The 27555-nt window shown below is 40.5% G+C and overlaps 1 protein-coding gene and 1 long non-coding RNA gene across 4 annotated transcripts in view; one reads left to right on the top strand and one right to left on the bottom strand.

Annotated features, from left to right (window-relative positions):
- Nucleotides 1–1314: 1314 nt before the first annotated feature.
- On the top strand, nucleotides 1315–27555 carry ndfip2 (Nedd4 family interacting protein 2). 3 transcript variants are annotated; one of them, XR_013932754.1, is made up of 9 exons: nucleotides 1315–1539; nucleotides 7720–7957; nucleotides 14634–14770; nucleotides 16987–17074; nucleotides 21384–21508; nucleotides 22029–22095; nucleotides 22490–22595; nucleotides 23211–25664; nucleotides 25698–27555. XR_013932754.1 is itself a non-coding variant. In XM_080422913.1 (8 exons), the coding sequence occupies exons 1-7, from the start codon at nucleotides 1513–1515 to the stop codon at nucleotides 22591–22593; spliced, it is 783 nt and encodes a 260-aa protein (XP_080279039.1). In that variant the 5' UTR covers nucleotides 1315–1512; the 3' UTR covers nucleotides 22594–22595; nucleotides 23211–27555. The 3 variants fall into 3 exon arrangements, 2 of the variants coding, with proteins under 2 accessions (XP_080279039.1, XP_080279038.1); XM_080422913.1 differs by having other exon boundaries at nucleotides 7720–7954; nucleotides 23211–27555; XM_080422912.1 differs by having other exon boundaries at nucleotides 23211–27555.
- LOC308080867 overlaps nucleotides 23555–27555 on the bottom strand; it is a 567320-nt gene continuing 563319 nt past the window's right edge. Inside the window, exon 2 of the long non-coding RNA XR_013932756.1 lies at nucleotides 23555–23716. This is a non-coding gene — a long non-coding RNA (uncharacterized lncRNA). The remainder of the gene's footprint in view (nucleotides 23717–27555) is intronic.

Genomic DNA, 27555 nt, shown 5'->3' with positions numbered 1-27555 from the left:
AAAAGACAATATAAAAATAAGATGAAAAAGCCCCGAAGACAACAACAAACAATACCACATTTTTACCTTCTGACACGCAGACAGAAATAATTCGAATTTAAAAAACAATTTTCAGTGATCATTTTAAGCAGGACTTAAAGGTAGGGTACGTGATATGTTTTGGTATATATATATTTTTTTTGTTAAAAAGATTAAAGTACTATATTCTGATAGTAATCATTGCTACAGTGCATTTGTTCGGTCACAGGGGGGGTCTCTCCAGCTCTTTAGTAAACAGAATTACATTTTCAGGTAGGTGACAACATTTAAGCCAATCAGGAGAGAGCACTGAAAATGCATTTTCTGTTTAATAAAGAGCTGGAGAGACATGGGAGACTCCTTTTACTGAACAAACACTCTATAGCAATGAGTACTATCAGAATATAGAGCCATTTAACACTTATTTTAACCAAAGTAAATCACTTACTCTACCTTTAATGCACAAGAGAAAAATATATAACATTAAAACAATACTAAGACTATCCAAATGAACCCATAGGAGACTAGTCAAACCGTACCAAAAACCACAAGACTACACACAAACAAAATATAAGACTGACCAATGTACAAACAATGAACCATATCAACACAAAACATAAGGCTAAACCAAAAACAAAGTGTGCAACTCACCATATACTATACCAGGGGTCGGCAACCTTTTTGACATGAAGTGCCATGTTTTTATTTTCTTGATGGTCAGTGTGCCATGTCAACATTAAGTTTAATTATGACGCAAATTTAATTCGAATTTAATTGTAATGATCATTAGACTCAGAGCAATAACCCACCTATCTCCCAGACTCCCACTCCAGTCAGAGTTCAGAGTTTGAATGAATGTATAATTATGTGCAGGATGTAATTTGCATCGAGATGTGGGGGGTCTTAATTTAATTGACTACAATTCATTTTATTTTATATATTTTATTTTAAAAGAAAAATCCTCCCCTGTGCCAATGTTGGCACATGTGTATAAGGTTGCCTACTATACCATAGTAATAGATACATGAAATGTAGGACTAAATCAAAACAAAACCAAACCTAGAACACGAAAAACAAAACAACAAAAACAAAAAAACAAGATTATGAGACAAGAGATTATGAGATTAAGAGACAAAAACAAAAATAATCCAAAGCAAATAACCTGTTTTTTTAATCCCTGACTTCAAGTCAACTGGTGCAGAGAGTGGGCCATGACGCCATCTAGTGGTCTCTTACGGTTTTACGCTGTGTTTACGTCAGAGAGTGACGCTCTACGCCTGTATGAGCTTTGCTCAGTTGTTCTGCTGCCTTCAGACAGAACTCCGAATGAAGAAGTGTGAGGAGGATTGAAGCCATTTCTCCCACAACCCAGAAGTGAAGTCTCTTTTTTGTAGCATAGTTTTGAGTTATAAACAACTAGACATACAAACCAGTAGTACTTTGTTCTCATCGTGTGTCGGGGCTGGTTTAGTCAACCAGCCAAACGTCACCGTGATGGACCCAGCCAGCCGATACCAAGTGGTGAGTATTTACTGAGTCCAAAACCAGTGTTGTTGCCAGATTTTGCGCGAGAAACAAGCAAGCAGGTCTAGGGAAAACAAGCCCACAAAGCGACTCATGAGGACTTCGAACCTAGATTATACCAGGGGTCTTCAACAGGACCTCTGTGGGGTGTCCTCAGTATGGTTTTTACATTAACCACTTGAACCCTAGCGTTCCTATTTGGGGAGAACTTTAGCCGAAAATAGCAGATCTACAAGCTCACAACGCCTCGCAGCTATTTTAGGAGCAAATCAAGTAGTACGAATTAAAGTGTTAAAATGTCTGAAACGAACAAAAAAAAAACTGAATTTACCCAGCACTCATGATAGTCCATGAAGTCATTTATGAAATCTATGTAAAAGTTTAATCTGCAACACAATTGTAAACAATGAAGTGGGTGGGGGGTCCCTGCTTCATCTCTCTCTCAGCTAAGGGTCCTTGGGCTGAAAAGACCCGCTGCATTCTACTATAACTGTAACTGTACACAGCATGAAGTGAAGTGAATGACTAACTAACTTGTGTGGCCTACTGCACTACAGCAGCGTTAGCTTAGCATCTCGGCTAACGTGTTATCCTAGCAGCCCAATGCGGAAGTGCTCCAAACAAACCAGGAGGAAAAAGAAAAACAACCACTCGCTGTTTTTAACAGTTTTAAATGACATTCAAACGAATACCTTCCAACCCAGACCGTGGAATCTGTTCTTTAAATGAATATAATGTACATTAAGGTGATATTATGTGGTCTCTGTTGAGGCTTTCAGGGCCTCGTTTGAATGTTTTGTTTTGGACCAGGGTTGCCATGTCGGCTTGTTATAAGCGACTTTGGGATTGTTTTTCTGTAAAGGTGCTTGTTTCTAAAGTGTAGTTGTTTATTTGGGCTGGTTTCTAAAGTGTAGTTGATTATTTGGGCTTGTTTCTAAAGTGTTTTTGTTTATTTGGGCTTGTTTCTAAAGTGTTGTTGTTTATTTGGGCTTCTTTCTAAAGTGTAGTTGCTTGTTTCTAAGGTGTTGTTGCTTATTTGGGCTTGTTTCTAAAGTGTAGTTGATTATTTGGGATTGTTTCTAAAGTGTAGTTGATTATTTGGGCTTGTTTATTGTTGTTTAAAACAGTGGTTCTCAAACATTTTCAAGTCAAGGACCATTATTATGGGGTGTATATAAATCATGCTTTTACGTTGTATCTGATCTTGGTTAACTATGCCATTGTTATGGGGTGCAGGGATTATTCAGGTCTCCAGTCTAACCAGAACACCAACAACAGTAAAATGAATCAGTGGTGTTTTAACTGGACTGGAGACCAACCAGCACGATTAGACGGCGCTAATAACAGCTGGGGGTTAAATTCCACATGTGCACTTCAAAGTGGCAGGCAGTGACAGGCATTGATTGTGTATAGAAGAGTTTTACTATTATATATCAATGATCAACCTTTTTAATTTCAAGGGCCCCCACTTGATGCATTTTGTAATCTCTGGAACCGTGTTAGTGTTAATTTAACTCCATTTGGTCCATTAGTCCATTTGGTACCATTTGTATGCAAAACACTGTATTGTGTGTGACTGAGGACATAATAGATCTTTGAGTTACGTACCCTATGACAGATCTTCTCAGAAAAGTGTATACAGTATTGCTTCTCAGAGAAGCTATATATACTGATTAAAGCAGGTGCATGAAAGTGGGTCTATTATTACAACCATTGTTGCAGTTTAATTAGCTCACATTCTACATTCGGTTCCAGTTTAAACATTGGATAGATTCATTGTGACGATGGCTGCTGGGGGTTTTAGGAACTCACAAGCCACTGTGGCTAATAGTAGAAACACTGTATTTTCTGCTCTGATAACCATGTAGGCGACGGGAACCACGACCCCTTTGGCTATGGTTTGGACCCAAACCACAGTATTACTCTGATGACTGGCTTTAATATTTAGTTAACCACAATGAAACGCACATTTCAACTGTTATGCATCCAAGCACTATACAGTTTGTTTGTGTACACAGTAAGGCTTGTTTCAATATTTTTATGAAAGGGCAAGACCACTTTGGTAGAGGTTTGGGTTGTTTAGTTACCTTGCCATGATGTAACTCCAAATCATGACAAGAAATACAAAATAATTGCTCCATTGATTAGAAATTGATGATTAAAAATATGCTCCTCATTAACTTACATTGTGCGGTAAAACAGTAAAAAACGTCACTCTTTTAGCAGCACGTAAACGAACACGAAGTTGATTCAGACAATATAGAACATCACCAAACCCAGTAATCTACTTCCCTGTTGATTGTGCTATTTTTATTAAGAAGAAAATCCAGACTGGATCCGCACATCCGGATCTTCAAATAGTAAAATCAGCAGGAAGTTGCATTTTTATTTAAAAAACAAACAGTACTGGGTTTGGTGATGTTCTATATTGTCTGAATCAGCTTTGTTTGTGTTTGTTTACATGCTAAAAAGTGACTTTGAGAGCTGTTTTACCGTACAATGTAAGTCAATGAGGAGCATATTTTGAATGATCAATTTCTAATCCATCGAGCAATTTTTTATTTCTTGTCCATCTTTTTGACTTGCATCAGGGCAAGGTAACTACACAACCCAAACCTCTACCACAGTGGTCTTGCCCTTTTTAAGTCTGTGCTGACACTGTAGCTTCATTCACGTATGCTGACCGTGGCTGATGCTGGCAATTCGTCTCTCCTTGACTTGTGTCGTATTGTCAATCCCCATTGACGAGGGTATAGTTCTACTGCTGTTCCACTAGTTCCACTGCCCTTGCAGCTCAGTTGCTAAGCAACGGTACGTGGTTTTTGCGTCAGGAAAAAGGGGTTTCCACGTATTGTGTGCGTGGGCTGGGGAGCAGTACAGCTACATCAAGACGCCTTCCAAGAAATGGGTTGTTGTTGAATTTACGCTGTATTAACCACTTAGGGTTTTTAAGTAGTAAATACTTAGTTGACCGGACAACCCCAGGGGTCTATACTAGGCCCCCCCTCCTTTGTTCCCTCTAGACTAAATATCTTCACCGAAAATAGCTATTTCCGCCAAATGTTGGCCTCGGAATGGGTTCGCTATGATTCAGGACCAGGTGGTTAACCACTTAAGACCTGTTTCATACTTTGTCATCTCTCGACAATAGCGGAAATGGACGATCTGCAAGCTCAAAACGCGTCGTTATGCGACACATTCTGAGCTTGTAGATACATTGTTAATTGTCAACCTGCACAATTTAAGAATTTCATATGATGCATGTGATGATAAAGTGTAGATCTGCTATTTTTGAAAAATTGTGAAAATGTGTGCAAATCTTTGAATACATATTTTTTTAAAGCGAACATTTGTAAAATATATGGTTCCAGGTTCCCCTCAGAAGTAAAGATTTGAGTTACAAATGTTCGCTTTAAAAAATGTGCACACATTTTCACAATTCTTCAACAATAGCAGATCTACAAGCTCATAGCGCGGCACTCTGTATATCAAAAATGACAGAAATGTGTTCCCGGCTTGAATGGGTTAAATGTCCGCCTATTCTCCTCCCTACATACAGTACTATACTGCATCCCCCATTGTTCTTCTGGCCTTATTCAATCTTATGCATACCTCAATCTTCCAGACCTCCCTATTATTACTCTTTCTCATTCTCTCTTATCTGGCTCTCTCTCTCTATCTCCTCTTGCTCCATCTCCAGTATGTGTTACACTGCGAGGGCCCGAGGCCTGGTTATATTTTGACACGCGGAGGCGTGTGTGTTTGTTGTTAAGCCCTTACGTAACGCTGTGTATGTGCCAGCGCGGGGATGTGTGTGTTGCACTCTGTCCTTGATCCCTAGCAGAGTCATTCAGCCACTCATTTACTCGTCACAACCCAAACTCAAAAGCTTGATTGTTTGTGTGTGTGTGTGTGTGTGTGTGTGTGTGTGTGTGTGTCGGTGGGTGAATGTTCACTAGCTAGCTAACCAAGTTCCCTTTCAATGGATCAAAGGACACAAAAGTATGCACTAGAAAAGTGCGCTCTCAGATCTCCGCCAGGCCAGGTTGCTTATCCAGTGCCTGTGTCAGAGGAAGGTGCAAGGGGAAATAGAGTTTGTAAGACATATTATTATTATTAAGGTGTAGTTACCTTGCCATGATGTAACAACAAAAATAATTGCTCCATTGATTAGAAAAGGATCATTCTAAATATGCTCCTCATTGACTTACATTGTACGGTGAGACAGCTCTCAAAGTCACTCTTTTAGCATGTAAACGAACGTATACAAAGTTGATTCAGACAATATAGAACATCACAAAACCCAGTACTGTTTATTTATTTTATAAAAATGTCAACTTCCTGTTGATTTTGCTATCGTTATTAACTCTTACCCTGCCAGAGTTTTTTCAGAACAGTCTGTAGCCTCTGCCACGGTTTTGACCGATTTTGGTACCTTTTCGCATAGCCACAAAATATTTTTCTCAAGTATGATTGATCCCCAGAAAAATTCTAATCACAGATGAGATTCAGGTGTGGTTTCACAAATGTCAACGAGGTCAATTTGACCTTGTTGTCATGTGTTGTTTGATGTTTGAAAATAGCTCAAAACCAGTGGTTTCAAACCAAAAAACATTGTGAATTGTTTGTCCGTTTCAATTTTAACATTGAAGTGGATGGAGCAGCAAATCTTTGGAAATTGTTATCTCCTTATTCGTTTGGAATATCAAAAAGGTGTCAATACTAAATAATTAGAGAATATTTTTAGAATTTTTTTTTTTTCAGGACGTTTTTATACGTCTTTCGCAGGCAACAGCTAATTTCTCAAAGACGTTTATAAACGTCTTTGGCAGTTATAGAGTTAAGAAGAAAACCTGGACTGGATCCGCGGCTCCGGACCCGGAACTTCAAATAGTAAAATAAACAGGAAGTTGACATTTTTATAAAGAAACGTTACTGCGTTTGGTGATGTTCTATATTGTCTGAATCAACTTTGTTTGTGTTTGTTTACGGGCTAAAAGAGTGACTCTTGACTGAGTCACCGAGTTACATCATGGCAAGGTAACTACACGACCCAAGCTTTAAATAGTCGCAATGATAATGTATAGTTGTCACAAAATCCCAAGAGACACCTGGCCTTGTCTCACCGCACTCGGCACACCGTTTTCAGGAGTGGACCACTGGCCTAAGGGTCGAATACAGCGTGGACTGTGAATTGGGAGTGTCTCAATGCTTTTTTGCTGTCAAATCACGTGCATAACAACTTACTCACCCTCTCACGTCTCCTCGACCCTGAATGGTTTCAGGGGATTCAAAGCCGGGGCCATTCCTAGAAGAACACGAGGCTTCTCCTCTAACCTTTTTTATGTTGTTTACCCTTGGCCTCTGTATTCGGGCTCTTGTAATGCGAGTGCACTGGTTGGCTGACTTGGCTCTCTGGCCCAACGTGGTTGATGCGCTTAGTCAGGTGTAGAAACGACAGTCAATAAACCCTCGTGCTTCCACGGCGTGTCCCGTTACTGTCACCTCACTGTTGACACGGCCATGTTGACTTCAGTGTCTATGCAGGCCGTTCTCAGAATGTGTCAAACATGTAGTCCAGAACAGAACATGACATGTAAAGGGCAACTGGTTGGTCTAGACTAGAGCAGTGTGCAGAGCTCAGTAGACCTAGCTATTGTATGAGTAGGGCTGTCACGATTTTGTGATTGGTTCAATCGAACTAAAGCATTATGCTTTAAGTCAGGGGTCTTAAAACATTTTCAGGCCAAGGACCCCCTAGCTGAGAGAGAGAGGAAGCAGGGACCCCCTCTATATTGTATAAAAGTGTGTTTCAGATTAAACCTTTTTTGGTTTACTTGGCCTGCTCTTTTTCCCTCTACATCTATACCTCTTTGCCAAAAAGAATAGCAGGTCTACAAGCTCACAACGGCTCGCAGCGCTAAAGTTTTTTTGGCTAAAGTTCTCCTCATAAAAGGGATGCTAGGGCTCAAGTGGTTAATGTAAAAAAAAGAATAATAATCATATCACACAAAGATTTGACGGCCCCCCTGTAGTAACTCTGAGGACCCCCTAGGAGTCCCGGACCCTGTTGAAGTCCCCTACTTTATTGGTATTGCAAAGAAAACTCATTATTTTTCAAGGTTTTAAAGGAAAAATAACATGACATGAAACGTCTTCTCTTTCCCCCTGTCCCAGTTGCACAATGAGGACGACCCGTCGGAGGCCTCCACCAGCGATGAGCAGCCGTCCACCTCCTCCGCCTCGGCCCAGGGCGGAGCATCGTCCTCCTCCTCCCAGTCGGCCCCGCTGCCCTCCACCTCCTCCTCCTCGGCCTGCGAGCAGGCATCGACGTCGGGTACCCAGGGGGACGCGGAGGCCCCTCCACCTCCGTACGCCACCATTGATCTAGGAGCAAGTGGCTCCACACCTGGTGGTATGTCCACAAGGGATTGATGGGAGGGGGTGTAGGGTTGTTCTGAATACCCTTTTGTCATGCTGTTTCTCAGCGAATATCCAAATTCTTTCTAAATTAACCCATTTAGACGGGAAAGTATCTGTGGCATTTTAGATTTCTTTGGCTATTCCAAAAAATAGCAGATATACAAGCTCATACTGGCACCAAGTGCCGTGCTATGAGCTTGTAGATCAGCTATTTTTTTTTTAAAAAATCGTGAAAATGTGTGCAAATCATTGAATGTATATGTTTTTTAAAGCGAACGTTTGTAACTCAAATCTTTGCTTCTGGGGATTCTACAAATGTCTTCTAAATCCTAACATTTTTTAGAAAAAACGTATGTTGCTATAATCAGTGGTTCTCAAACATTTTCATGTCAAGGACCCCCAAAATGTATTTGGCCGCGGACCCCCATCTCAAAATATTTTGTTCCAGGGACCCCCAGAAGCAAAGATTTGAGTTGAAAATATATATACATTCAAAGATTTGCACAAAATATCAAAACATTTCAAAAATAGCAGATCTACAAGCTCATATGAGCTTGTATATCTGCTATTTTTGAATAGCTCAAAGAAATAAAAAATCACACCCAGTGTGAAGTGGGCGGTGTGGTCACAGTGGTCATCACAGTGATGGAAGTTCACTTAAAGAAAAGTAATATTGTGGACCAACACCCGTCACTTAAAAAAAAAACATAAATGTGTTTTTTTAAGTGCATAGTCCTATTTATAGGGCTATGCACAATTGTCATGTTTCACTAGCCAATCACAGTCCTGAATACACTGTGATTGGCCAATCACGGTGCAGGGTTAGGGGGGTACACTGGTGGCCAATCACAGCGCAGGATTGGGGGGTGCAAATCATAGACATATAAAGGTAGACGCCTCATTCGGCTCTGAAGCGTCTGTATCTCGGGCGCGCTTCCTGCTTCTGCAGGGCTGCCGTGTGCGTCACACACGCGGAAGTTCGGTAGGCCAATCAGAGGCAGGTGGGGGCGGGTCATTTTGTAACCCAGCTTTTAACCCTTTAAGAGGCAGCAGCTGTGCGCAGCATCTAGTTAGTTGGAACTTGGCAAACTCCACACTCTATTTGTGAAATTCAAATCAGACATGGTCGCTTCGTGTGGAAAATGATTAGCCCGTATACAAGCGTCACATGAACCATGGCTAGAAAATGATATGCTTCTGGTATTATTTTATCTTTATTGCCATTATGATATTCTGCTCTGTGACTTTGGAATGATATTCTTTTGGCTGTCTTGGAGTTTTTGTGTTATATGTTATACTTTCAGTGCCATTAAAATATGGAACACAGACTTTTCATTTATAGTTGCTGTTTTTGGAAGAGAAAATTCTCAAATGAACAATTATTTCAGTCTTTCAAAGTTGATAGCTCTGTTCTGACCTGAATAGCTAACATGAAGGATGTTAGATAAAGGCAATTCTGCAATGTGGCCAGCATATTTCATGTAGTCTGTCAGTGAATGGAGACAAAAATATTTTGTGACTATTACTGTTACTTGAAAGTATTTTGGTATGAAAATATGCAATTTAGATGTAACCAAATATAGGCCTACGCCTACTGGATCCATAACTCCATGTCTCGCATTTGTGACAAACTTTACCGCTTGAAAATAGGTTGAAAATTCAGGGAGTTGTGATGATTTTAATTGTGGAGAGACCGTCTGCTTCAATGGACGTAAATGCATTAGAACAGTGGTTTTCAACCTTTTTCATATCAAGGTGACAAGGTCCATTATTTATTCAGCATTTGAGTCACGGACCACCGTTTGATAAGCTTTAGCCTCTCACACCCAAAACTTAGAATGTTATCATTCGATTAGATGTTGTCAAAATAACAATTATTTACGTTCTCTAATTGTGTACTTGTTTAGTAAGTAATGTAGATGTTTAACAATTTGACTCTTCTTGACAGTGTGAAATGTTATACTCAAGATTTAAAGATCTATATAAGGGTCCATTTGGTTATCAACTCTCCATCATTTAGCTGGGTACCACCTGGAACCCCCTCAAGGACCACTGGTGGTTCCCGGACCACTGGTTGAGAACCATTGCATGACAAGTCCCGGAAAAGACGCACTGTGATTGGCCAGTAGTCAACGCGCTGTGAGCGCTGTGATTGGCCAGTAGTCACTTTGAGTGGCAGATGCAGCCGTGCAGGGCGGAAGAGCCGTGTGTATTGCGATACAAGTCGCCCCAATGAACTGCAGAGGCCAATGAGGTATCTAGGTTTCTAATATCTATGGTGCAAATATCCAAACCTCACATATAGGGGCGGTTTCACCGCCCACAAAAATCACACCCATTGTGAAGTGAGCGGTGCTATTTATGAGTTATTAATTTCATCATGCATCTCCGTAGCCAATCACAGCACGTCCTGCGAAGTGACGTGCTTACATTTTTTACATTATTATTAATTTCATCATGCGTCTGCGAAGTTTGAAGTTAATTTCATCATGTGTCTCGCTAGCCAATCACAGCACGTCCTGCAGAGCTTAGCCTATGGGCGTGTTTTCCACAGCATGGCGTCACAGCGAAAGACACATTTTCGTGACGGAAAGAAAAACTTTCACCACGGATGGGTTCTAAACCCACTTATAGGAGCGGTTACACCGCTCAAAAATTACACAGATGTGTTCCTGGTCTTAATTGGCAAACACCCCCCCCCCCCCCAGAAATTCCCCAATATGCTTCTGTTGGTATTCACTCTCGTTTTGAGCGACCTGCCAGCACACACACCTGCTGGCAGTGTGCTAGAAGTCACAGGTGTGTGCCTGGCACCTGAGCATGGGTCCTGCAACTTTGACAGAGATCTACCTGTGGTACCGATGTGCAAATAGTGCCTGTAAATCTCTGGAAGAAAGCCTATGATTCCTCAGTGAAGCAAGTGTGAGGAACCAGTCAGTCCTCTTGAGGTGCTGTATTCCGGGGACGGCCACTTCCCGGTCTGTCTTTGATCTCACCAGTCTCACCGCTCTCACGGAACTTGGTCCTAAGTTGTGGAAATGGTACCAGGGCTGACGCCAAATAATGCTGCCACTCTGTGTAACGGAACACCAGCGTCCACTTGCCCTCTTGCACCTTATCCTGAAGGGACGAACGTGGCATCTTTCCATGGGGGTAGTGTTGCTGCTTGGAGCATACACAAACTCAACAAAGTTGCAGAAACCCATGCTCAGGTGCACACACCTGCTGTGTGCTGGCGGGTCGCTCAAAACGAGAGCGATTACCAACGGAAGCGTATTGGGGGATTTTGGCAATTATTTTGGAGGGGGGGGGGGGTACCTAGGTAGGGGTGGATCATGTCCTGAAGGTAAGGGGTGCTCTGCCCTTACATGAAGCTGCACTGGCATCGTGTCTGTGTAAAACCAAGACATGCCAATGCATGAAAGTTGCATTATAATGTATAGTTACAAGATAAAAAAATGTAACTTTTTGTACAAATTTACAAATGTAAATGTAACAACAATCACAGTTTAGCTGTGATTAATTATGATTAATCAACTTTCGTAAATATGCCCAAAATATGCGAATTTTCAACTGCATATAGTGATTTGAGAAATTAACGGCATATAGTTCACCTATAAATTGCTTCAAAGAACAATTTCGTTTTTAGAGATTCGCAGATTGTTTTTCTTTTACCATTCATGGATTCTGCACTGTCATACAAGGACATAAAAGTGAAGAGAATGTGAATATTAAGTAGGCTATTGTTGATGAGCATTTCTCTCAGATATCGCAGCATTGTTTTTGTGAAGCAGTTTGCTTCATGGAAGTGAAGTATTTCTATAAAGATCTCTTGTCCATTTAGCAAAAGGAGATGACTAACCCAGGCAATCACTCCCACGCAATACTGTCTGAAACAGCCACAAGCTGCTGGGAGCACATTGAAAGCGGATATGCTTCTCATCAGCTCCACATGCACACGTGACAAGGCTGTGCAATGATTAAGAAAATGAATCTTCCATATATTTGCATTATGTTTGAATAGCAACCTGCTGAACGAATATCTGAATACTCTTTATTTGGAGCAAGCCCTAGATGGGAGCTTTATGCAAATAAATTGTGAGGGGTAAAAAAAGATGAAAGACATTAGGTTTATTACCTCCCATTGTAAACCCCACTTTATGCCCAAGCAATCTTAAAAAATGCAGATAATAGCCGCTTTCCAATCTCAGCGATTTGCAATGTGACGTGTTGTAAACTTGTACATCAGCTATTTTCCTACGACAAAGTATAAAATAAAGCAGATGTCAGTCAATGTTGCATTGATTGGTTGATGCATAAACAATTTCATTGATAGCTAAACGACAATCAAAAGTTGCAGCACTAAACCATATACATTATACGGTGAATTGTATTCAGTGGGTACCAAAAGGTCATCCTGCACCTCCACACACTTCTCATACAACCTGCCGAGGCCTATATTGTGCTCCGTCCAGCGGGGCCTGTCCTGATTTCCCTTCCTCTTCTTGGCTAAACTCACATTAATAGGGGCCGTCGTCACTGTGTCACCTCAGCAGCGCATTTCTTTGGGGAACTCGGAACAGAGAACAAGAACTGTGACAAAAAGTCAAAACGTGACTGCTTGAACGGTCTCATTCTGGTTTCAGTTGTCGCTGATGTGCGGGACGTAATGTCCATAATGTAGCAACAAAACAATCCTTACAAAAATGTGAAGGCTCTTTGTAATGAGGTTGGCATTCCATCAGCAGCTGTGTGGGACCTTTTTTTGTGTGTCTTAAAGGTTTAATGACATTCACTTTTACACCACATTCAAAGTCTTTGTCCTGGTCCTTCAAAAGTGTACAAAAAGTTTTAAGTGAAAATTCCATTCCAGTGATCAATGGCAGGTGTTTTTCTCTCACATTTCTAAAGCCTTTTCAACTGCAATGAAAAAAGAAATCTTTGCCTGCGGGTGTCGCTGGTGAGGGATTTTGCCTGTCAATCATCGCCTCTGCTCCGCCCCCCCCCAAAGGAAAGGATAGGGGAGGGGAGGGGCGAGGAGGAGAGTGGGCGGGATTATTCGACAGTGACCTCACTGTCGAAGGGCCAAGCTCAGATTACTTTTCAGCCTAATTATTCAGAAAACCCCAGACCACAGAAAATCCACTGAATGTTTTAAGTTCAGGTTTTTTGGGTGTAATTGAGGTCATAAAACCCCAAATAAAACATTGAAAATAAAAAAAGTGAAAATGAATGTCATGATACCTTTAACCCATTAACTCATCAGCTGCCAGAGTTATTTCAGATTTTTAGCTGTTGGCTGCCAGAGATTTTTAATTGAAAAACAAAAAGTACTCAGGAGCCGAGATACAGAATTTTTAAGTTTTAAGTTAACAAGGAAGTGGATAGGAGTCTAGATCTTCAAAACATCATATCTCCTAGGTCTTAGGGTCAAATTTAAAAAAAAAAAAAAATTTTTTTTTTCAATAGAACGCATTTATGCGTTATTGGCAGGCAAGTGATGTATTCAATAGAACGCATATATGCGTTATTGGCAGTAAATGAGTTAAGACCGGGAAAGCATCTGTCATTTGAATTTTATACTTTGGCTTTTCAAAAATAGCAGATATACAAGCTCATAGCACCGCACAGAGTTCCGAGCTATGAGCTTGTAGATCTGCTATTTTTGAAAAATCGTGAAAATCTGTGCAAATCTTTGCTTCTGGGGATTCTACAAATGTCTTCTAAACCCTAACAGTTTTTTGAAAAAACGTATGTTGCTATAATCAGCGGTTCTCAAACTGTTTCAGGTCAAGGACCCCCCAAAATTATATGTATTTGGCCACGGACCCCCATCTCAAAATATGTTGTTCCAGGGACCCCCCCCCAGAAGCAAAGATTTGAGTAAAAAAACATTGCTTTAACACATTGACTGCCAATCACGTAGATCTACGCGAACCTCCGTAAAGCCGCCACGTGCCAATCGTGTAGATCTACGTGAAGTGAAAAAAAAAAAATTTCACCCAAAGACCAAGGAGATATGATTAGTTGAAGATCTAGACTCCTATCCACCTCCTTGTTAACTTAAAACTTAAAAATGCTGTATTTCGGCTCCTGAGTACATTTTTTTTTCCAATGAAAAACTCTGGCACTGGCTAAAAAAATATGAAAATAATTCTGGCAGTTAATGTGTTAAAGGATCTACACCATGAATTTAAAAAAAATATTTGATATTTAATATCATATGGTGTATGTCCCTCAAACCTTTTTCAAAAGGTTTGAGCCTAAATCATCACTCAGATATACTCATCCCAAGTCAATTGTCTCTGGCTTATACAGCACTTTCAGCTGCAATACCAAAACGACCTCTTGGGCAGGGGGGGGGCTACTGAGCAATTCTGTCTGGCCAGCATCAATTTGAATTTTTGAAATTTTTGGGGTACAAGAGACACTGGGGAGCCCAAATAATACTAAAAACCAAAAAAAAAATGAAATTCATGGTGTAGATCCTTTAAAAATATATATTCAAAGACTTGCACAAATGTTCACGATTTTTCAATAGCTAAAGTATAAAATAATGGTTAAAGTGGTTACACAGATGCGTTCCCGGTCTTAATGGGTTATTTGGTAACCTCAAACAATTGCTACTTTTTGCCTGTTGTTCACCTCCCCCTTTATTTGCTCCACAGATGCTTCATGTAGTTTCGCGGCTGACTTCCCGGTGCCTCCTCCGTACAGCGTTGCCACCTCGCTGCCCACGTACGATGAAGCAGAGAAGGCCAAGGCCGCCTCGATGGCCGCCGCTGCCGTGGACCTGGTGCCCAGGGTGAGGAACTACTGTTTGTTGCCAGGGCAGTTAGGATACCGTTGTTGTCAGGCAGAAAAACCTCTCCTCTCCATATTCTAACTTTTTGGGTTTTATTTCGTAATTTAAAGAAATAGTTCGCCCAAAAAATGACTTGTTGTCTATCAATTACACACCCCATAAAGCATTGAATTCATGGAGATTTGTTAGTTTTTGACGCCTTCCTGAGCCAATAATTTGATGAACGGGTGTATTACCGGTAGGAGACTCAAAGAGACTCCTTTGAGTCTCCTACCGCAGACCTTTCTGCCGGTAATCAAATTATTGGCTTAGGAATGCTTCAAAAACAATACAAAAAAATCCAATAATTCAATGCTTCATGGGGTGTGTAATTGATGGAAAATAAGTAATTTTTTGGGTGAACTACTCCTTTAACGCCCTACTTGATCATACTACAGCGTCACACAAAAAGCATCAAAAGTAGCAGATCCACAAGCTTGAAACGCTTGTAAGATCTGCTACTTTTTAATTTGAAGCCTGAAAAGTAACAGTTTTGGACATTAGGTTTCCACCCGACAGAGGCGATACCAAATCATGATCGAGAGAACAACATTGAAACATTGAAATAAGAAAATGTCAGACACACACACACACACACACACACACACACACACACACACACACACACACACACACACACACACACACACACACACACACACACACACACACACACACACACACAATGTGTTTGACATTCATGCAAACCAAATGAAATTAATGGAACTAATCTTGATGCTGTAATTAAGATTACAGCATTTAACCTGGCTTCTGCTAATGATATACAAATGACTTGATCGTCTATTGAACACTACAGGATTAATCTACGTCTGCATGCACACACACACACACACACACACACACACACACACACACACACACACACACTCACTCTCGTTGACGTATTGTACCTACCTATATCAAAGTGCTAAATTCCACTTCCTCGTTATCTTGTGTCCTTTGTACGTTTCCTTATATGGAAATGATGTCAACATGGATCTTTTGATTTTTATCTCTAGTCTCCTAAAGCCTTCTCATGCAAACCTGGTTAGTTTGAGTGACTGATAGTATTCACCAAGTAGTTTCTGGAGTTTCCACTGCCCCTAGAATAATAACAGAAAAGCATGTTAAAGTCCATTAACACATTGATTGCCTAGAACGAGTTAACTCGTTTTTAAAATCCATCACTTGATTGCCTAGATCGAGTTAACTCGTTTTTAAGATTATTTTTTATTTTTTAATTTGACCCAAAGACCAAGGAGATATGATTAGTCGAAGATCTAGACTCCTATCCACTTCCTTGTTAACTTAAAACTTTAAAATTTTGTATCTCAGCTCCTGAGTACTTTTTTTTTTCAATGAAAAATCTCTGGCAATAAACTGCAAAAAATCTGAAATAACTCAGGCAATCAATGTGTTAACTGTACTCTACATATACAGTTTTTACAGCTGAATTAGACTATGCCTAGCCTACCATCTGTTTTTTCACGTAGTTGCAAACGGTTCAATCCAGGCCTGTTTAGTTTAACCCATTAAGACTGGGAAAGCATTTGTTTCATTTTAGATTTCTTTGGCTAGTATTGAAAAATCGAAATAAGACCGGAGGCCGATTCTACAAAATGTCTTCTAAATCCTAACAGTTTTTTGAAAAAACGTATGTTGCTATAATATCAGTGGTTCTCAAACCTTTTCATGTCAAGGACCACCCAACATTTTGTTCCAGGGACTCCCAGAAGCAAAGATTTGAGTTACAGATGTTCGCTTTAAAAAAATATATACATTTAAAGATTTGCACACATTTTCAGGATTTTTCAAAAAATAGCAGATCTACGAGCTCATAGCGTGGCACTTGGTGCCGCGCTATGAGCTTGTATATCTACTATCAAATAAATCTAGAATGACACAGATGCTTTCCCAATCTTAAATGGATAACCACCCAATGCACTGCTTTCTGACAGTCCCACTCACTCAAATGTTGTTTTGCACACTTGCAAGTGTTGAATTCATCCCCACAGAGTCAACAACACGCGGATAAACTAAACCACATGTCAAAGCTAAGACAGCCGTGCTGAAAGCCATGACTAATCCTTGGACGACTGCACACTACGACTTTGGGATGACTTCAGGTTTTTCTGGACTCATTTATGTCTATTTGTGTGTGTGTGTGTGTGTTATAGGACGATGACTTCCCTCCCAGGGACGACTTCAGTGACGCTGATCAGCTTCGAGTGGGGAACGATGGGATCTTCATGCTGGCATTCTTCAGTGAGTTTACACGCCCCGGTGTCCCAGATTCCTCTCTCTCTCTCCCTGCCTCTGTGCAATGTTAGGGAAAGCAGCATACATTACTCTTGCTAGGTTGGCAGCAGTATAGTAGCTTAAAAGTGAGAAATCAGGTTTGCACAGGTATCTTGGGTGCATGCAGGTCCTACAAAATGTAATGCAATTCCCATGGCATGAAAGGTGATGAATAGTTACATTTAGTGTCTTAAGTTGACCTGGTGAAATCCACCAGGTCATGCGGCATTGGGCTCTGTCTCGTTTGCAAGTCATCTTTCGATTCAGGTAGCATTGTTAGGAAATATGGGTGCGAAATATGAAAATTTCGCAAAGATATGCTGAAATATGGACTGTCTACAGTGTCTACCATAATATACATCCTAGTCAGGCAGGTTCTATGACCTGGTGAAATTCGAGAAACATCGAGCCGTTGACCCCTTATGTCCAAGTTCATTTCATATTCTGCAGAGCAGGCTGGGATTGGCCATCGGTAAATCCTTGACAATCCCAGATGGCCTGACCTGCCTACTGACTGATTTGGCCTGCAGCAAATTGCGACTAAAACAGGAAATTGACACGCTTGTGTCTATTTGGCTGCTTACACTCAGACTTGCTATCAGCAGTTGACAAATAATGTGTGGGTGGGTGAGTGGGTTATCAGTGGTTTAATGAGCCAACACTGGACTCCAATGTAGGATGGTCAAGCCCCACAGCCCTTCTCACTCAACCAGAATGCACGGTTACGTTGGGCATGTCACAGTTATTACATGATAGTTTGAACGCAATTATTGGAGATAATCACAATTATTTTTGCATAATAGTCTTAATCGTTTCCATATTTAAAATAAAATAAAAACAGCTAACCCTGTGATGCATGATTTGAAAGTATAAAGTTATTAAATGGAGAGTGGACTCCACCATTCTATTATAAGGCAAGTAGTAATAGGCGACAGACTTAACGTACTGTATACCGGTAGGAATTAAGAGAACATAAAAAGGGCTATGAATAGCATAGATATCTAATAGATATTATCTGTGGGAGATTCAAGAGATATCCAGATGTCAAATAAAGATAGTGACGGGCTACTCCACAAAATCTGGTGTCGCGGGCACCACAGCAAGATATGAAAAACATTACTAGTGGTGACGCCACACCATGACACAGGTAGACAACATTTCTGTGTCTGCGCACACTATAAAACACAAGTGCAATGATTGACTCAAATAAATAAATAGAAAGAGGCCCTGCTTACTGTATGTCATCGTGATAGGTGCACTTCCTGGGCTTTTAGCCAGACAAGGGCATTCTGATGGATGGTATTGCTAAGTCCAGAGAGGCTCTGTCCCATTGAGCTCCTCAGATAACTTTTAATCAGCTTCTTTTATTTATTTTTGTTTGAAATTCTGTTTTTATTTTGGTCATCGTGTACACAGACCGCTTTGTCATCATACAATTCAGTGTATGCTGCAACTATTTCAAGTTCAACACATGGAATCATATAGACTCTTGACATATAAATACATACACACATATGTATATTTGCTCTCGTCTATGCATCCATTTTCAGTTCTCAGTGATGACCAACATTTTAACAGTTTTTATGACAATCAAAAAACCAACAGCAGGGCAGCTTTAAGAAAAAGGGGGCGGGGGGAAGCCTTCACATAATTACACTCACATTTTGAAAAAACAAGACATAAAGAAAAAAATACAAGAAAAGACAGTTTTTCCATTCTATATATGTTATGAAATTATGTTTCGATCCATTCCTCCACTGTGGGTTTTAATCAGCTTCAATCAATTTAGAAAAGGAACGTGCGGCAAATGCCACTGTCACTGGTTTCGTAAAGAAAAGCATCAAAAACCGTGCAAACTTCTCCAAACCTTGCAGTGAATGAGTTCTCAACAATCAGCATCTTAGCTCTCGGAAATATGTTTTGGGGCTTTTCTGGCTTTATTCGTCTTTATGTGGTATAGACCAATTATTTGTTCACAAACACTGTACAGTAGTACTCATGTAAGATGTGCCAGGTACCTCTTGGTCTTAACAAGTGTCCTCCTGCTCTAAAATAGGTTGTGACAGGGAATCAACTAAACCTTAACAATGTTAACCCTTTAAGACCAGGAACGCATCTAAACGTATGTTGCTATATCTGTGGTTCTCAAACTTTTTCATGTCAAGGACCCCCAAAATTATATGTATTTGGCCACAGACCCCCATCTGAAAACATTTTTCTGAGTCAAAAATGTTCCCTTAAAAAATATATATATTCATAGATTTGCTAAAATGTTCAAGATCTTTCAAAAATAGCAGATCTACAAGCTGACAGCACAGTCCCATGCTGGGGCCCATGCTGTTTGTTTATTTATTTTGTATTTTTGTATTTACTTTATTTTTTTGATGGGTGGCATGGGGCGGGCCCCAACTGTCAACCACATTCCCTGCATTCCGGTAGTCACGCCCCTGGCGGGCATGTTTTGGTTCAGTGCTTGGTGGTTGTGGTGAGCGGCTGTGAGAAAGTCAACGTTCCGCTCGCCTTGCTACGCTAGATGGTCACGACGTCATCGGTCCACTCGCCATGGGAGGCTTCCGTAGTGCGCGGGCAGTAGTGTATGAAAGACGTCACCTTATCATCAATGATGTCATTGTTGTTTTCTTACTCCCAACAGGGGAAAATAATAAAGGTGCAGAGTAGACAAAAAATGATAGGTCATACACAGTTTAAATAGATTTTCAAAATTGTAAAACTGGGTGAATGAAGATGATTCATAGACAAAGAAGTTGTCAAGCTGACAGATGACATAACTGGAATAACAGTTGCTGTTAGACTAGAGTGCTGTTGTGAGTTGGGAAAGAGGACTATTGACTGTTAAGCCAGTGTGTGACTATAAATTAAAAGCACTTGGATAGACGGACCATTTATCATTGAGACTGTTTCACATCATAAAATATTAGAGGCCATTCAAAAGGTACGCATGAAAAGAAGCACCTCGGTATCAGTTTTGCAACATTAATTTTCCTTAACAGCCATACGAATCATGTTGTTTTACTCGTAAGGTCGTTGCTCTCGAAATCTCTGTTGCTGGTCTATGTCAACTGACAAGGTGGAGGAGTTCAGGCCTAGGTCAGTGACATCCAGTTATTCACCATGGAGGCCTGAGTGTATGTTGTTATTCTCAAGTGTACAACGGAATTATCTTAATGGCATCAATCCAATGCAGAAAGAGCGATATTCCAGCCAAACACTGTACCTAGTGACAGCTAATCGGCACACCTTCAATCAGAGAGAAGGGATACAAATTAGTTTTTAACAGCTGGTGTTGGAACATGGGGTTGGAATTAAAGCCCAAACCCATTCTTGAACATCTCTGGCCTAGCTTTTGATGCCCTCTGCTGGACTGTTGAGGTATCATTTAATATGGTGTGCTTGGAAGTCTGTATGGAGATTCTAAATGTGCCACCAGATCCTTTAGCTGTTCAAATCCACCTGCGTTGGCATTTACAGTTGCTGCTCCGTGGTCTGTGGTTCTATCACAAGCTGGCAGCCATGAGGCAATGCAGAGGTTCACCGCTGAACAGCCGACACTCGGGCGAGAGCTTGTGTGACACAATGATAGAGTATGGATGCATGAATGTCATCCACCACAATTCCAAAACGTTGCAACCCTGTATAATTAACCTCAAGAACCCTTAGGGCTGTCACTATTACAAATATAGGTTAGTTGACGATTAATTGTCACTCAAATAATTGCGATTAATGATTTAATTGTGTCTTTGGCATCGAACATTGGAACATATTAATTCCTGTTTGCCTTTTAGGCTTTGTATAATAAAAAATTGCGCAGGGCAGACATGACAAATATAATAAAAATATAAATATACGAAGAAATTATTGACATTTAATAATTGTGTACATGTAAAGAATGTGTTGTAAGCTTGTAGATCTGCTAATTCTGCTTTTTTATATAGTTGAAAATGGGTGATGTAATAATTGTGACGGGCCTATGTGTGGTGTCCCTATTCTGAGGACAAACATGCAGGGAAAATGGCGTATAGACAAGATCGACTGTTTTCAGTGACAAGATTTGGTGTAGGCGGGGGGGGGGGATGATGGGGCCTTGTATAGAGCCCTGGGGGGACTCCGATCAATGAGTATATATGGGGTTTAAATGGTTAATAGTTTTTAGCCTTTTGTAGCCACCAAGTACTTGTAAAAGTTGTAGCGTCACCTGATCTGTCTGACCAAGTGTTTGTCTCGTCTTGTCTGTACCTGCGTGTGTCTCTCCCTCTAGTGGCCTTCCTGTTCAACTGGATCGGGTTCTGTCTGTCCTTCTGTCTGACCAACACCATCGCAGGACGCTACGGGGCCATCTGCGGCTTTGGCCTGTCCCTCATCAAGTGGATCCTCATCGTCAGGGTACGTACAGAGCTGGATGAGATGCACACACAGAGATATCTTGCCATGGAACTGTCGTTTGGGTAGTTTAATTTGACTGGACTTTTGTAATTGATTTTACAATGTTAAATTGTAACATTATTATTGTATTATACGTTAATTTGTATTTTTAGTTGCATGTCTGTATTGTATTTGCTTTGTTCAGGACCCTAGAAAGACTAGAGGCTCATTTTATTTTATTTTCATGATTTCTCAATTTGACAAAAATATTTGTACAAATAATTCTCCACCCCATACACACAAATGGCAGTACATATACATGAAAGTAAAATCTTTAAAGAAAAGAAAATGGTTACAATAATTCCCAATGTATTTCAATGACTAGAGGCTCATTAATGTGTATCTAATGGGGACCTTTAATAAACATAAAAAGTTATCCGGTGATCAACATGATGACAATAAACTGAGCATGAGAAGGGGGACAACAACAACAAAGCATGAAATCACAGTGAATAAAATCTCTCTCTCTCTCTCTCTGCAGTTCTCTGACTACTTTACCGGTTACTTTAATGGTCAGTACTGGCTGTGGTGGATCTTCCTGCTGCTTGGTGAGCATAAAACCCTTCTACTGAAAGAAAATAAATAAACGCCTCATAGAATGGTCTGAAGACGTCAGTTACCGTTTTTTCAACTACCTGCCTAACGTCCCTCCCTTATCTGTTCTAACACAGTTTAGTTAACCACATGAACCTACAGTATGAACTTCTTCTGGGCGTGTCATAATAGTCAAACTTTTGACGAAAATAGTAGATCTAAGAGCTCAACACAAGGCGTTGTGAGCTTGTAGATCGGCCATTTTCAGTGATTCCAAGAGATTTGGTGTCGAGCGACAAAGGGGCGAACCAAGTTTTGACCCTTGGTGGGACCTTAGGGTTCTACATATATATATATAGGGTTTAAGTGGTTATGTCAAACTAATAGCGGCCATTGTTCGACCCCCAGGTCTCCTGCTCTTCTTCAGAGGCTTCGTCAACTATCTGAAAGTCCGCAACATGTCAGAGAACATGGCCACCTCTCACAGAACGCGCTTCTTCTTCCTCTACTAAAGGTAACGTCCTCTTCTGTCATTCCCTCCCTCTCACTTACTCAAGAATTTGAGACCTCATTAAACAGTAAGGCTATGTTTTTAACTCTTTCACTGCCAGGAATGAATTCATTCATTAATTCGTCTCCGGTCCCCTTGCCAGCGATTTTACTGTACCTTTGAAAAATCATGGAATATTCTCTGTGACCTCTGTCCTCACGGACATCGGGCTCATTACACGCGCGGGGGTCCGGCAGTATAGGGGAAAAAAATGTGGCCGGTCGCCGATCCTCCATTCGAGAGCTATGGCTGTTTGAATGCAATTTTTTTTTTTTAAACAGCAGGAAAGGTGCCTAGATTTTTTTTGTTGTGATCATGTGATTTCTGGGTGTACTCTTCTTCGGTGGTGCTTGGATCATTCACAGGCCCCTCCCCCCACCAAAAAAAAAATCATTCTCGTCCTTGGCAGTGAATGAGTTAATACCAAAAGAAATGATAGGTACTCTGCTTTCTTTTGCTATTTTAGAGGATCATACTGTTGGTCTAGCATGTTTTGTCCATTGACTAAGACTCTCAGTATTGTACCTGACATCACTGCCAACCATTTTATATTTATTCATGTTTTTTTTTTGTCTACAGGTTGCCGTGCCGACGACATTCCTCCATCGCGTCGGAAGTTTCCTTTCTTTTGCCTCTCACACACATGTAAACCCCTTCCCTCCCCTCGGATGACCTGAACGTGAAAGACGGCGCACAGTGAAGAGAGGAGGAGGTAGAGAAGGAGGGATGCGAGGGGGATAGAGCGAGTGAGCTAGAGAAATCAAGAGTGAGAGAACCTTTGAACAGTGTCATAGAATAGACGAATTAAAGAAAACAACGCAAAAAGACCAAACATCTCTCACTCTGACGTCTCTACCTCTCCATTATCTGATATCTTGCTGGCTATATTGTTGTCTTTTGTTATTGCCTTCTTTCTTTTTGTAATGCCTTCGTTTTGATCACAAGCTCCTTCGTTTTTAAATCTTTTCCCCTCCCCCCTCTGTGATCTAAACCCTTTTTTTTTTCATTGATCTTGACCTTTTTGTGTGAACTGGGAATGACTGACACACCTGGCTGAGGTACCGCACAAGGCAGTGGTTCTCAAACTTTTTCACGTCAAGGACCCCCAAAATGTCTTTGGCCGCGGACCCCCATCTCGAAATATTTTGTTCCAGGGACCCCAGAAGCAAAGATTTGAGTTACAAATGTTCGCTTTAAAAATATTTATATTCAAAGGTTTGCACAAATTTTCAAGATTTTTTGAAAATAGCAGATCTACAAGCTCATAGCGCGGCACTCGGTGCCGCGCTATGGGCTTGTAGATCTGCTATTTTTGAATAGCCAAAGTATAAAAGGTTAAAATTATTGTAATGCTATATTAACACATTTTGCTGGGGACCCCCTGGAACCCCTCCAAGGACCCCTGGCGGTCTCCGGACCCCACTTTGAGAACCAAGGGCATAAGGTACCTCACCTGGTAGTGTTGATCCTGTAATCCTAATTTTTTCACAATTAACGTGCGTTTTTGTGAGGAGTATCGGTTCTTACAATGAGATATCCACCATTTTTGCAAGGCAAGAGAGGGCAGAAGTAGTATTAGGTAACTTAAATTCTATACGGTTTGGATTCTCTGTTGAATGGTGGACTTTGGAGAATAATGTCTCCTAAAATGTACGTATGTAGCATTTTTGAAATGCACTCTTCATATTCACATCATTCATACAGCTCCTTAACTTAAACGGGGTTTCCTGCACTTAAATGCATGGAAATCAAAAGTATCGACAAAACGTACAAAATAACCAAAACAATCTTAAGAACAAAGTCTTGAGGATTCACCATTACAAGTAATATTTTCATAAGTCAAATGTGCAGAGCAAGAAAAGTAAATCTCCAGCATTTAAAACAAACTAGTTTAAATCAGTCGTTTAAATCAGCATTATAAGTGATCAGAGTCCAACAATCTCCTCAAACAACTGGGATACTCAAATTGATTTCCAGGTGCAAGCCTACAGGTTGCAATGGCAATGTCAAATCAGTAATCGGGGAAAAAACTACGGTTAAATCATTCATATTCATTGACGGTTTCCTTCGCATCAACCAGCATTCACTTTCTATTATCTAACTAAAACTATGAACAGACTTGCAGACATTCCCAGGGTTCTTCTTAATTCCTATGAAATGGACACTACCATTTATGGAACTTCTGGAAAATAATGGATTTACAGTAAATGGCATCTTTTTTTTTCTTAATAATGCGACAGGTCAGGGTATTTCAAGATAAAAGTCATGCACCAGTATGTGTGTTTTCCAATATTCTTGGCAATAGATGGTGGTTATCAGCTGTCTTGGCAAATTCAGTAGCAGCTCAACATTGACTGGCCTTTTATGAGGCCTAGGCTCATCTTAAATTATTTGATGTGATGTGTAGTGGAAACTCTAGGGCCTACAGGGGAACCCTCATCTTGAACACTTAAACATACAAGCTTCACTTAAAAAAAGGTTGATTCTACACTCCTATCGTCGCCTCTTCGCTAGGATATGTAACGTAATGCCAACCCACATCTTAAACAGACCTGCACATAAAGATAGTGACCATCGATTTGCAGAGAGATTACTGAGGGATTAAGATTAGAGAGATTATTTTTTCCCACGCTCTTGGTTTGTTTTTGCCTTTCATTGATAACCCGTGGTATTTATTTACCGCGGTCAGATCTATGCAGTATGAATCATCACCGCTAATGCCAATGTTCATGTTTTTGTTTAGTTTTTTGAATAGACCACGGGTAAATGACACTGTATGTCTAACGATGAGACTCTCTTAGAAGACAATGACTGCTCCCTCCCTATTTTCTAGATCATCACTCTTGACCGACATGACGGCAAGTGGAAAACTGAACTAAAACGTGTAGGCCTAACCACACAGTTGAGAAACGAAATGCAAAGTGAGAACAAAAGGAAAAACGACGTTAATTTAATCCGTCCCCGAGAGAAATTCAGCAGAAACGCTCATGGTAATTTCCACTTAAGAATTCCCCCTGTTGTTTGATTATTTTTGTGTGTGTGAGAAGCTGTCCCTATACACAGTAGTACAGTCTTTAGTGTTAACTCTGAACGTGTAAAAACGTTTCGGGGGTTTAACCCTGACAATTTCAATGTCTAGTCAGCCGACTGTGTAATAATGTATGATGTGCAGCTATGACAAATGGCCTACGTGTCACCCAGACTCCAATCTCTTGGATGTCGACGGCGATAGAGGAGAGCAATGCCGCTTGATTAGTTGCCAAGGAGCTGCTGGTTATTAGATTACTTCAAGCTGTTTGTTCTCGTTTTGTCTTTCTAACTGCAAACCGGAGGCCAATCATGTTTTGGCCAGCATCCGTAGATTACAGAGTGAAGAGGCACAGTAGTGCAGGCGCCCTGGCAAGCATTACAATTTCAGGCCACATGCTGTAAGACACATACAGGCAAAACCCCTCTGTTAACAGAGCTTGTGAACGACAGCGTGCACATACAGGCCCACCAGCTAGTTGGCTTTGCATGCACGTCCAGCATTGATGATATGGAAGTCAGTGGTGTGACAGCACTTGCTCTTTGCAAGTTGTGGACAAAAATCTTATCTTTTAGAGAACATAAAAAGGGTCTTATGCAATTTTTGTATCTTTGCAACTTGCCTTATAGTGGCTGTTCAGTCCTGTGATAGCAAGTAGTTGGCTGTAGTTCGTGACGATTGTTTTGTAGTAGTTCTCACAATCGCAGGCACAGTGAAGAAAGTCCCACAACCTGTCCCACACGAAACATCTGTAAATGTGGATCTCTCTCTGAGATGTTGCCTGATGAATCTAGATTATAATTGATTAGATTAGATTTACCTTTTTTTTTCTTTTTCCTGCTCAAGAGCCTATCCCTTCTGCCTCTAACAAGGGCACTGTTTTCTTGGAGTGAGAGGCTTTAGTTAAGCTAGTTCTTTGTCCTGTCGGTCAAGGTGGTTTCACAGGCTGCGTCTACTCTGGAGCGCATCAAAAAGCCACGGCCACCTTGCGCTTTGCGAAAACGTATTTTGGTATTTGGTAGCAAAGTTGTTTGTAGTTATCTGCGAGTGTAATTGCGATGAACATTGGGAGGGAGGGGGGGATCCTATGCATTTTCAGAATGGAGGGGCGTGGTCGCATGATGCTCATGATCTTGTGGCACCCCACCGGACAAAAAATAAATAAAAGCTTTTTGATGATTTTATCACATTGTCATCTTGAGAAATGTATATATATACAGATATATACCAGCTAATGCCAATTCATAATATTTGCACTTTTCAAGAATTTCTTTGTATGATTTGTGAATCTGCTTAACTTGATGTGGTGGGTAGACAAAAAAAATATTAAATATAGCAAGGTTTGTTTTTTTGTTTAGTTTTAGTTTTTTGGGGGAGGGGGTTGGGGGTGTCAACTGGAATTCTTAACCATCCCAAAAGAATATGTTGCCTTTTGCACTTTTAATTTTCAACATAAACAAACAAATGATAATTGTTATCGTATGTCTTGTTTAATCGCTATTAGCCTAAACTGTGACTGAGTATAAGTATTGCCAACCTGTTTTCTTTTTGGCTAGAATGATATTTTTGTTGACTCCCTAGTCATATCCCACTAAACTCTCTTTCAGCAATATCAACATCTTTTGACAAATTAAAGCTCTGATGCATGATTTTTAATTCGCCCAACTGACTGGGTCAATATTAGAACTAAACGGTTAGTGGTTATGATTACATATGTTTGTTTGTAAGATGAAATAAAAAAGAAACGAGAGCAACAGCCAAACTATATTTTTGTCTGAGACAATTCTTGTAACATTCTCTGGAGTATGGTTGTTAATATGCACTCATGTAACTGGAATAAAACTCAAAGATGTCTTGCAAAAATGCCAATAAAGTTCAAAATGCAGCCTGCCAGTG

Source organism: Gymnoscopelus braueri (assembly GCF_963280865.1).
Source record: "Gymnoscopelus braueri genome assembly, chromosome: 24".
In the NCBI taxonomy this organism is placed as follows: domain Eukaryota; kingdom Metazoa; phylum Chordata; class Actinopteri; order Myctophiformes; family Myctophidae; genus Gymnoscopelus; species Gymnoscopelus braueri.
This window is presented reverse-complemented; position numbering and strand designations above follow the sequence as displayed.